The 12,362-nt window shown below is 35.2% G+C and overlaps 1 protein-coding gene across 2 annotated transcripts in view; it reads left to right on the top strand.

Moving 5' to 3' along the window:
* Positions 1–1,001: 1,001 nt before the first annotated feature.
* myo5b (myosin VB) overlaps positions 1,002–12,362 on the top strand; it is a 50,892-nt gene continuing 39,531 nt past the window's right edge. Inside the window, exon 1 of one of the 2 annotated variants that reach the window (XM_051877136.1) lies at positions 1,002–1,495. In XM_051877136.1, coding sequence (XP_051733096.1) covers positions 1,469–1,495 — 27 coding nt within the window. In that variant the 5' untranslated portion in view covers positions 1,002–1,468. The remainder of the gene's footprint in view (positions 1,496–12,362) is intronic. The other variant, XM_051877137.1, reaches the window with a different exon arrangement.

The following is a 12,362-nucleotide window of genomic DNA, read 5'->3' as shown; positions in this document are numbered from 1 at the left end:
GTAAATAACAATAATTCCAGGGAGTTAGCATTTAAGCTAAAATGCTCTCAGATGACTATCAAAAACACTGAATTTAGTGATGTATACAGGTCAATGATGTGATTTTTTTTTTTTTTTTTTTTTGTCTGGATCTAGTAAGTCATTCAAAAAGTAAACAAAAATAAATAAATCTCATTGTGATTTTTATTTATTTATTTTTTAAAATTAAAAGCAAAGGCAAACACATATAGGTGGTGTAACTGTCCAGAGAAAAGAAAAGTCTTGAAATTCAATTTTATTAATATGTTTATTATTTCTTTAAAAAACACAAATAAGCAGTGAAGCTATTTTACATTTAAATTTACATGTACTCAATTAGCACATGCTTTTATCCAAAGTTACTTACAAATGAGAACCAACACAAACTTAATCATAAGACACAATTTCAGCTAACAAACTTCCCTGCAAATAAAGTTTTAATTGTAAGCTTGTGGTACACAAGTTAGAGAAGTGCAATACAGAAAAGTAGATAAAAACAAGCATATTTTTTATAATGGAAATATTGGTTTTTGGTATTGGTTTGTTTTAAAATATTAATTAAAAAGCCATCAATAAGAAAGGTATTTTGCTGTCATGTGACAAAAAAATTGTGTGTCAGTAAGTTTTTAGATTTTTATAAGTTTTCTCATTTTTTGGACACCCTTTTGTCATTCACACATACGTTTATTTACATCTCATTTACAGCTATGAGGCAAGTGCTTGTAGCTTTGCATTTCTCCTCATTTGGTGTTCAGAACTAATTTAAATGTAAACGGCACTTATACAAAGGTAAAAATGTACATATTAACAAAATTCTCTCGTAATATTTTTTTAATTGCTGACAGACTTTGAGTCTGTACTCACAATCTTGACGTTTACAATCTAGCATTTTTATTTCCGTCAACATGTAATTTTTAGTGCAGTGCTGTAATTGGCCAGAGGGTGTCGCTGTAGACACACTGAATTGTGCCATTGATCCATGATCCTCTGCCACTGCGGTCATGTCAGTCAGCAGCAGCATGATCGAGTCCGTGGAGACGGGAAGAAGGGAAGGCAGCAACTTCACTCCTGCATTTTTGACAATTGCATATTTTTTTCTCATTTAACCGATACCTTTTAGCCATCATTAGAAGTCTGTGATAAGTCCTAGTCACCGCTTATTTTAACTTGTAATTTTTTTATGCGGAGGATGAAAGGCGCTTTTCTAACTCAACTTCAATTATGGGGACAGACACCTGCCGTGATCAGGCGCGGCTAACGCGCTAACATTAGCCGTCAGAGGGAGTTCAAAAGTACAAACCAGCATAACAGGACGACATGGAGTGGTGACAGGACACACGAGAGCTGGATTACAAAACTTGATGGGAATATCATCATATTCAAACGGAAACATTTAACCTTACGTGAGCTGATGTCACTAGTTTAGGTGGGAGCTGCTTTATTTGGGATCATGTCTGTGACTGAACTCTACTCTAAGGTGAGTTGCTGGAATAACGTTAGATTTTAAGTTTTATCCCACCATTAAATAGATAAATAAGTAGTTAAATGTAATATGTCACAGTAATATAATGTAATTTACTGTGTGAGATGGTAAACGACGCCAAACGCGTCAGTCTTTGGATAGAGACTTAAATCTTCGTTTAATGTAGCGTGACTAGCTTGACATCTTTTAATAAATCTAAAAATATCATAAAACCTCACAAAAGGTAATCTTCAACTATATGACGCCCTGTAGTTCTGCATAACTGCCCTTAACTTCCTATAAAACACAGGGAAGTATCGCGGACAGGTGTGTTTGTGTTGGTTTCGGTCTGTAGGTAGTTTCGGCGTTCGCGGTGGCTCGAAACCTACTGAGCTGCCTATCTAGACAGCATTCTAATGCGGCTTTGATGTCAAACAATGCTGTCTGTGAAGGCAGCTTACTAGGTATTGTAACAGAGGCAAGTGTCCATGACGAGCTCTTCCTCTTGTTCTTTAGTGGTTGATATTTTCATCTATTAGACAATACATTTACGTGTTGTCTGTCAATACTCAGGATAATCAGTAACTGCTGTTTATTTGATATTGCTCTTGAAGACAGGATCCTTGTCCAGTCATAATCAAATTAATCAATTTATTATAGGTTATGTAATGAGCTGTTTGGGAATAGTATGTGACATTTGTTTGGAAAAGGTGTCCCATTGAATTTGGAGCATTTTAATCTGTATTATGTTTGTTTGAATTGTTAAAATGACAATTTTTGTAGATGTATTTTCAGGATTACCAAAGTTATGGAAAACCTGGAAATATTAGGGAAGTTTTGTCATGGAAATGTATACAGCTTTGGTAGTAAATAACATTTTTTTTCTTAGCTGTGCCTCTAAAATATTTAATCAGATGGAAATTGGAATTTGTTTTGATTATTAATAATTCTTTATCCAACTCTCGTCTCATCACAGATGACTGGAAAAGTCATGGAAATTGAGCAGAAATTCATGTCTTGTAATTCCACAAATGTAACGAATTGATATGTTTTTATTATTTTACGTTGACCTCTTGTAGAAATATTTCACAGAGGGAATGTTGATATTACAAATTAGGAAGGACCTTGTTGTTGCCTCATATTTATCATCAGATACCAATGTTGCAGATGACTCATTCTTTCCAAGTTGTTTGGGCCTGTATGCAAAATTAATATTGTTTCTTTTCCTCCAGTCCTCAGCCTTGGGTGAACTGTTAAGTTCAGCCCAATTCAAATAGAGTCACCATAAGGGTGGATACATTTTACACCAGTTCAATCCCTTATTTTGTCCTTTGTGTTTTTATCAGATATTTCACCCCAAGAGTATTCCACAGCTTTCAGTTTTTACTTTTAGCTTGTGTCCTGTTATCTTAATGATCAAACGACAAAAAGACAAAAAGGCATTTTTAGCTGTAAATTTTTTTTTTTTTGGACAGATCTCATTTCAAAGTCATCTGTGGTAACCCCCCGTCCCCTCTCATCTCTTAATTAAACTTCATAGTCTACTTTTTGATAATCTGTAAGACCAGGGAGAAAATCTGCCATCTGTTTTTTTTCTTAAACCAACGTGCTAGTTACAAAGAGGCTGTGCATACAATATTATCATACAGATAAGAACATATAGCATCTTGAGGTGTCACTTTTATTTATCTCCTGAAATAAGTTTTATTTCTTTTAGTCAAATGTCTAAATCCTAGTGTATTCCTAAAAGTCTTCAAAATTATTGCAGATATACACATTTAAAGTCTGCATGAAACGGAAATAGTCTTTCCTTTTCTGTTGTGACGTAAATATCCAAGTTAAATGTCTTCTCAAGGTTTGATTTTATGGCGGCTTTAAAATGTCTTTCTCTTCTGGGAAAATGATATTGATGACTCTTTGATACAGTAAAATACCTTTACTAAATATCGAAAACACATTTTGAAAGAAAAATAATTTTATAAATAATATTAAATTATGTTATTGTTTGACGCTCCCTGCTTTGTGTATGTAAGTTACTATGTAGCCTTTTGTTGGAGCTTTGTGTCTTTGTTTGGTTATTGGTCTCAGAAAGAGGATTAGTTTGGGGCACAATGCACCCAAGCTGAAGTTTCGACCCCCTCCTCAGTGGGGAGGTATTGTTGAGTTGACCCCAGCCTAGATTTGACTCGGTGTTAACTCGGTTTTTGTCCATCCCAAATAGACTCTCTTTTCTTCTGCCATGCTGTAAAAGAAAAACACCCCCTTTCATCACTGTATCTCCTTGATTAAACCATGTGCTACAGTACATCACTGTCGAGGTCTCTCAGTGCCTCTGGGCAGGTAAACAAGTCGTGTGCAGGTCCAGGGGGAATGTACCATTGGGCTGGATGTGCGATCACACTCCCTCCACTCATGGCTCGGCTAATACCACTGCTAAGGTAACTGATGCATAAAGTCTCTTTATGCATCAGTAAAGTCTCTATGAGGACTGGGGAGAGAAATATAAGAGAAACACTTAAGATGTCATATTGTAATGTTCATGCACATTTTTATGTAAGAAAACAATGTACCTCTGTGAGTTCCTGTATAACTTGTAATCTAAATTATGGCAGGTTTTAAGGATGTGGCTTATGATCAGTTCTTGTTTAACATCGCTTTAATGGCTCCATCAGCACAGCTCAAAGTAATATGATTTACCCACCCAGTGATTATGGGTGTAGGATAGGCTACAAACAAGGCTGGGTGATGTTGCTCAAAAATGAAAATTCTGTCATTTATTACTTACCCTCATGTCGTTCCAAACCCATGAGACTTTCTTTCATCTTCGGAACACAAATTAAGATATTGACAGCTACACATCTGACACTTTGACGCATTAAAAAGTTCATAAAGAAATCATAAAACTAATCCATATGAATCCAATTTTCTGAAGAGACACAATTGCTTTATATGATGAGCAGATTAAATTTTTTCAATTTTATTCATCTTTTATTCATAAACATTGATCTGCAAACATAAACAAAGCTGAAAGGATTAGTTCACTGTTCACTTCAGAATTAAAACTTCCTGATAATTTACTCACCCCCATGTCATCCAAGATCATGTCTTTCTTTCTTCAGTCAAAAAAAAGAAGATTTTTGAGGAAAACATTCCAGGATTTTTCTCTATATAGTGGACTTCAACAGGGTTCAATGGGTTGAAGGTCCAAATTGCAGTTTCAATGCAGCTTTAGGCTCTACATGATCCCAGCCAAGGAAAAAGGGTCTTATCTAGTGAAACAATTGGTCATTTTCTAAAAAAATAAAGATGATATACTTTTTAACCACAAATGCTCATCTTGCACTAGCTCTGCAATGCGTCACGCATTATGCAATCACGTTGGAAAGGTTTTAATTCTGAAGTGAACTAATCCTTTAACCGAACCTGCTTGACATTTTTAAAGCAAATAAAATCTAAGTATTTAAGTAAAATTAATTCACTAAATGAACACAAGAATATTAAATTATTTTATTTAAATGCACATTTATAACAACACATAGTAGATGGTAATTTTTATAATAAATAAAAATGTGAGCGTTATAAATTATATTAAATGTATTGTAAATATGCAATATCATCTCTCAAATATAATGCAATATATCTCACTATGCAATATAGCCTCCCATTTTGCATGTGTGTTTATAATGAAGTGGGAATTTTATACAGAATTGGGAAATTAGGGACAACAAAACCTTTTTTTTTTTTTTTTTCAGTGCTCTCCTCTCACTTTTTATTGATTTAGCTGGAAGTCTCCCAGGGTGGCTCACCTGTTAACCACTGCTATCAAGCCTCACTCTGGGTGCGTCACATTCAGGTAGTGGTGTCATATTTCACAGTAATTCAGGCAGCCGGCCAATCATTCCTGGACAGTGGTCAGGACAAAGATCACAGGTGGAAAAAAAAGTGTGACGCGTCCCCCAGGAAACACCTGATCTTTCCCTCTAGGACTTTTGTGAGTGTGTTGACAGTGATCAGGGTGTGGCTAGCAGAGACGCAGAGCTTTGTACTGACCGTTTACCCTGTAGCCTAAGGGGAAAGTGTGCTGAATCTAGTGAAACCTGAGACTTCCTGACATTGATCTTTGCCCTGCAGAAATATACTAGGGGTGTAAGTGTTTTTATTATTATTATTATTTATAATAGTTACAGCTGTTCATAAATGTGAATATATGTTATTATGGTATCTTCTCTTCAAGTAGTCTGCATGTCTACATGTCAACATGACATCACAAATTGACCATATTTAATGCACAATTCTGTTCTAATTGTGAACAATTCATTGGTGCACTCTATTCCAAAAAACTAAATGTTTTCAATAATTTGCTATCAATTTGTATTGATTTTTCTTTTAAAATTACACTACTATTCACAAGTTTGGGTCAAAATGTACTGTTGATTAAAATGCTAATTTTGGTATTACATTGGGGGTGGAAATGAATTGGCTTGGACTTGGTGCTGGTAACCCCATGGTGACACCAGAATAAAAATATTCATGATTTATTTTAGATGAATATGTTTGCTCTCTGTCACTGACTAGATATATTTAAAATAATATACGCCACTTTTTACTGGTAACATGAGACATTTGGCATTATCAGGACCCACAAATATTCCCCATTGCATTATTATTAGGGTTGTGAAGCGATTAAAAATTTTAATCTAATTAATTAAATGATGTGCCGATTAATTAATCTAATTAATCGCACCTCAAATTTGGCTGAGAAATTACCCCAGAAAGATTATTTGAAGTCATAATTGTGTAAAGCATCAAATAAACATTACAAAAAGTAGGTTCAGAAAAATGTTTTATTTGATTCAACATAGAATTTATTACATAAACTTTTGGACCATTAGGTTGAGTAAATGACTGAATTTTCATGTTTTGGGTGACTATATCTTTATATTTATTAACGTGGAAATAAGATATTATTTTTTGTTTTGTTTTTTAAATTATAAGAAACTAAAACTGGCAGTAGGTAACGGTAAATGTCTGATTCATTCCATTCATTCAAACAGCTGATTTATACAGGAGTGAAGTCTAAAATAACGCAATATTAACTTCTTAAAATTCAGATTTCTCTGATCTACATATGTGCATTTTAAGACGTTTGAAGGCCAAAAAATTGGACAATAATAGCTTTAAAATATCTATAATATATGGGTCATCACCATCATCACTTTCTCTTTCTTTTTTTCCCTCAGTCTCATTATCTTTGTCTCTGAAGTTTATTTGTTTGCATCCCTGGTTACTTTTGTCAGTCGTTTAACATTTCTAACATAAAACAGTTATCAAGAAATGGGTATTTTAGCTACTTACATCTTATCTCGCACTTTATGACCACTAACTGTAGCGTCACGCTGGAACTCGCGCTCGGCAGCATTACGCATTGAGTTGTTGCCCTGCCTGCATCATATTCATCATCAACTGTATGAAATGTCAGATGATGACCTACGTAGGTCTGGGGGCGGGGCAAGTGTGTTAAATGCGTTAAAAATTTGAATACCATAATTGTTGCATTTTTGTATTGCGATTACATTGTGACATGATATATTGTTACACCCCTAGTCAGTAGCAATACTGTAATCGATACAGAACTTAATAGGTAACCAGTGTAGAGATGATAAAATTGGTGTTATATGATCATATTTTCCTGACCTGGTAAGAACTGTATTTTAGATTAATTGTAGCATGTTTATTGAGGATGCAGGACAACCAGCTAGTAATGCATTAGTAATCTAGTCTAGAGGTAATGAATGAAAACAACAAAATGAAATAACAAAATAAATTAAATATCCTGTTTTGCTCTGAAATGCACCACATTATGGAGTAGGTTGTGAATTATGTTTCATCTTTAAAGGTGAAGTGTAGTTTTCATGCCACTGGTGGAATTATGCACAATAGATTGTTTCCAAACAGGTTTTCCAAACACTACTGCCTTTAGAAACCAGGCATTGAATGTTTGAGGACAAATATATATCTAACCACAAATTTAAGACCCAGTTTTATGGTGTATTTTCTGTTACCATTCGCTCTGATCCTTTCTTTTTTCAATAAAAATCATACTGTTAGAGCTGCCGCCAGCATTCACAGCTCAGTTAAACAGTTGACGTGGATGCAGGTCTTTTTGTTATGCAGCTCAGGGAAGCCATGAAAAACCAGTCGTACAGGTCTCACCCCTGTTTCTCACCAGCTCCGTCCCAACCACATCAGCTTTTCCACACTATCTGTGGCCTTCATTACTGTGTCCTTCAAGCCCAACAGATCACGACTCTAAGAGCTGACTCAGATAATGAAACAAAAGCATCACATTTCTTCGTAGGCAGCTAAATTGTTTGACACTTATTTCTGTCTTATTATTTGTGTCAATGTAGAACACACACACACACACACAAATGATGCAGATTGGCTTCTTGTGTTGAGGCCCTCAACTGTGTGACAGTCATTCCTGTATCTTGGTAGCCAGGCTCCCATCTTGTAAATAACCCTGACAAACTTAGCTGATTGTATCGACTCGGTGTCCCGACGGTCTACTGAGAAGTTCCATCTCATTACGGTGGCTGGAAATGCATTGAAACAATTAGCAGAGCAGTCAGGCTCACACGATGGACATTGCTCAGGTGTGGAATGGCACGCATGCTAAATGCTGGGGTTTACTAGTCTGGTTAATCGTTTCCCTTCTTGGCCTTTGTTAGAGATGCCGTCATTGCTTCTTCATGCAGTATCAGCTTTTATGGTTCAAAGATCATACCTATTTTAACTGATAGATTTTTCCATTTAAGCTTCGTCATGCTACTTGAATTTGTGTTCTGAATGTTTGTGAGAAACCAAAATGAGAGTTAACAATGTGGAGTTTAAAAGCAAAAGAATTTGTATCTATTAGACATACAAAAATGCCACTGCTCATGTTTTCTCGGTTGTTAAGGCTTTGAGATGTGGCATCCAAGGCTGTCTTTCATCAGGCATGCCATTCATGATTTTTAAAGGGATATTTCACCCAAAAATTTCAATTCTGTCATGATTTAGAACAGGGTTTCCCCTGTAAAATTAAAATAAATAATTTGGGCTGCATGAGAATCGCGATATAGTGTGATTAACAAATCAAAGGTTGCAATTTAATGAAATAATTGTATAGTCTGATTTCAGAATGAAGCACGCATGCAGCATATTTCATTATTACAATTCTCAAATATTTTTTATTTTACAGTACAATTGACCGTTCGCAAAGACCCGCTCCCTTTAGTTACTGTTGCTATGTCAGACAAGCCATGCCGTTCTCTCGCCACACATGTTCTCACGCAATGAAAAGGTACATGCAGAGCAAAGAGGACACTGACAACGCGTCGACAGACAAGACAGAGAAGGTTACTTTCGATATGAAACAAACTCTCAAATTTCAAATATTGTAATTTTTAAAGAAATTTAAACAATAAATACCGTTTTGTGGCTCTTAATGTGTCGTGACAGATCGCTGTGCCTCAGTTCAAGCGGCTTGTGAACAGATAATCTCTTCTTACTAGTTAATTTTATAGCATCAAATAAACATGAAAGAATATTGTTTCAACCGCAGAAAGATGTCAGTACACTCCATTTTTCAGGTTCAAGTCCACCGATGTAATCTACTAAATCCCCTGACTGCTTTGTCGGACATAATGGTGGTTCGGCGTTATGACTGGTTAGATCGCCTGTCAATCAAACTCAATTAGTAATTTACAACACCAATATATTTCTCTGTTTATTTTTAGAATTAGTTAAAACATACTACTAATAATAAAAGAAGAATAATTAAATGTTCTTAAATATTATAATTATTATTATTATTATTATTATTATCAACATCAGAGAACTGTGAACATGCAAATGGATCATTAAATTATTGAAATATTGACTTAAACTCTTAGCGGGTACCTTAAGTAAATATTGTATGCCTAAGTGGTTCTAAGTTTGGGAACCCCTGATTTAGTAGATTTTTGTTTTTTTTTTTTTTGTTTTTTAGACCCCAGTGTTCCATTATCTTACTTTATGTTCTGCTGTAGAAAGGTTTGGAATGACATGAGGGTGAAATGACTTTGGGGTGAAGTATTTCTTTAATTATAACATATTTCAAGCATGAGAAGCCCATAAATCTCCTCTCTGAGTTGAATTTTTCAGAAACTTGTTCCTGATACTTTGCCATCTCATACATTCTGTAGAAATCCTGTCACTTCAATGCATTCATTTTCCAAGCCAGTTTTTCTGGACTCACAGGAAATAGTTGATAGCGAGATGCTCAGTCAACTCTGAGGAACTGGTATTGATTAATACATGTGAAAACAGACCAGAATAACTGAGCCCTTCATAGGTACTTATTAGTATAATTCTTCATTTAATTAAAATGTGGTCTGATCAGCATCAGCCATGAACAATAGCTAACTACTGAGGGCATCCAAAAAGAAATGTTACCTCATAAGTAACTTTCTTGAAGTGCTCCACACCAATGACATCATTAAGAAGCAAGCAAGATAAATGTAATAATTTATATTGTTTATTGATATTCTATTAGTTATTACTTACTGTTTTAGTCGTCTTTTAGAGCTGCTAACCCCATTTCGTTGTTGTGTACTACTGAATGCATACAATGACAATAAAGATTCTTTATTTGATATTCTGTTATATAAGCTCAAAAATGGCACAGGATTACTAAGTAAAATAGTGAATTATCAATTGTATGAAACTATTTTATGTCAGCACTCTTCATTGCTGAATAAAAAAATTCATTATCTGCATTTCCTCAACCTGATTTGACCAGTTTGGTGCAATGCATTGTGGGACATCATTTTATGTGAAGCATATATGGAAGGTGTGTTATATGATGGTATGTAATGGGACAGCATTCTTATCAGGAGAAGATGCAAGTGGAAAACAGTATTTATATGGGGTCAGGCAGCTATAACAGGTTATTATGGGATAATGTAGCCGCCACAAGCTGTCAAAACTTTAATCTCATCCTTAATCTGCCATAATCTGCCAATCATGCATTCTTTCCCTTCAAAAGAATCCTCATTCATTTCATCATTCATTTCAGTATTGATTGTACACATGGACACTTGGGGCATGTTTTGATGTTTTTTTTTTTTCTTTTGTGTCTGAGTGCTTTTTAAAAATGGGTCATGCACAGTCCTGGAGCACAAAGTGACATTAATTAGTGTAAATTAATTAATCGAGTATGAAAAGGGGCAGTGTTTCTCCCCACCCAAAAAGGACCATATAGACTCTCTTGTTTAGGCAGACTGGAACTCTCCTGATCCTATAGTGTGGATGTTTATGTTGTCATTGTTTTGGTAATGAGGTATTTGATCATTCACTTTATTTCATGTGATTTTCTAGCATCACTAACAGCAATTTATCCTCCGAATTCCGAAACCACAAACTAGTGAGAAAGTTTTCCACAGGTTTAAATCATCCATCCATCCATCCATCCATCGTAACTCTATATCCTGCCCAATGTTGTACAAATTGAAGGCTTTGAAAACAAATACAGTGTATCTATGTGCAAAAAAGAAAATTGTACATTGCTTACAAGTCTACACTGTACACTAAGTGCAACTCAGTAACTGCTGTTATTTGCTTGACAACATCGAAAAACACCCAGGCCTACTGTTACGATCCTCTGCTGATGCTGTCATAGTGGACTCCCAAGTTCTGTCATCAGAAAATGATTTACAAACCAAATAAGTCGATGGTCTCGCGCAGCACAATTTGCATGTGGCCTACTCTACTGAAACACTTCTATATTAGGGCAACTGTGGACCTATTTAAGGTCAAAGCATCATATTTCACTTCATTCATTTCGCTTTCTGTATACACGCCCATCTGTGAAGTTCCTGTACTGTGTGTACCTAAAGCTTTTAAAAGGATAGTTCACCCAGAAATTAATCTTTTAATTTGTCTTCCTCATTTTGAAACAATGACAGTAATCTTATCTATCCTATGGCTTCATACAATTTGGTATATAGCACACAAGACGCTTTTTTTTGTACTTTTTGGAGCCCATGGTCACTATTCACTTTAATTGTATTAAAGAAACGGCATAAAAAGTCTTCAAAACATCATTGTTTCTGTTTCTCGTAAGAAAGAACGCTATATGAGTTTGGAATGACGAATGAGGGAGAATTTCCACTTTTAGGTGAACTTTGACTAAGTATGTGAAGTCTGTTAAATCAGGAGAGTTTCCCAAATGAGTTTCTTTCAGCTTGTAGCTTCAATAATCGACAGAGGTGATGCAAGACTTCATGGAATGAGGTGCATTTGCTTATCACACCTGCCCCAGATTCCTCGTACTTACTCAGAGTTCCTGAAATGTCAGCGACGTGTGTGAAGTTTCTAGGCTTCTTCTATTGAATATGTTCATATGACAGTTAAAACAGGTTTGTTTTGATCTGTATAGGCAATTATAGATTGATGGTTTAACAAACCCAGCAGTTTTAAGATGTTCTTTGTGCCGAGCACAAAAACTTATGGGTAGTGTCCAGACCATAGATGAAGTCCAATTACACATCACAATCCTAAACTACAGACCATTCTTCATTATTTAGTTCCTGTTCAATTTTGTGGAGTTTTGATTTTTATGAAGGCCGCTAGACTCGTACAGTACTTTAGCATCAGAGTGACGTTTTTTGATAAGATTAAAAACCATAAAATGTTTTTAAAAAAAATCATACAAACACCAAACTTTTGAACAGTAGTGTATTTTGGTCAAATGCTTATTTGAAAGAGTGCTTGTGCTAACACTGCTCCATGTTATAAATGCCGCTTGCTTTGCTAAATATTTGCCACTTGTTTTAAAATTATGTAATATATGACATTC

The sequence above is a fragment of the Ctenopharyngodon idella genome, chromosome 21 (genome assembly GCF_019924925.1).
Source record: "Ctenopharyngodon idella isolate HZGC_01 chromosome 21, HZGC01, whole genome shotgun sequence".
In the NCBI taxonomy this organism is placed as follows: domain Eukaryota; kingdom Metazoa; phylum Chordata; class Actinopteri; order Cypriniformes; family Xenocyprididae; genus Ctenopharyngodon; species Ctenopharyngodon idella.
This window is presented reverse-complemented; position numbering and strand designations above follow the sequence as displayed.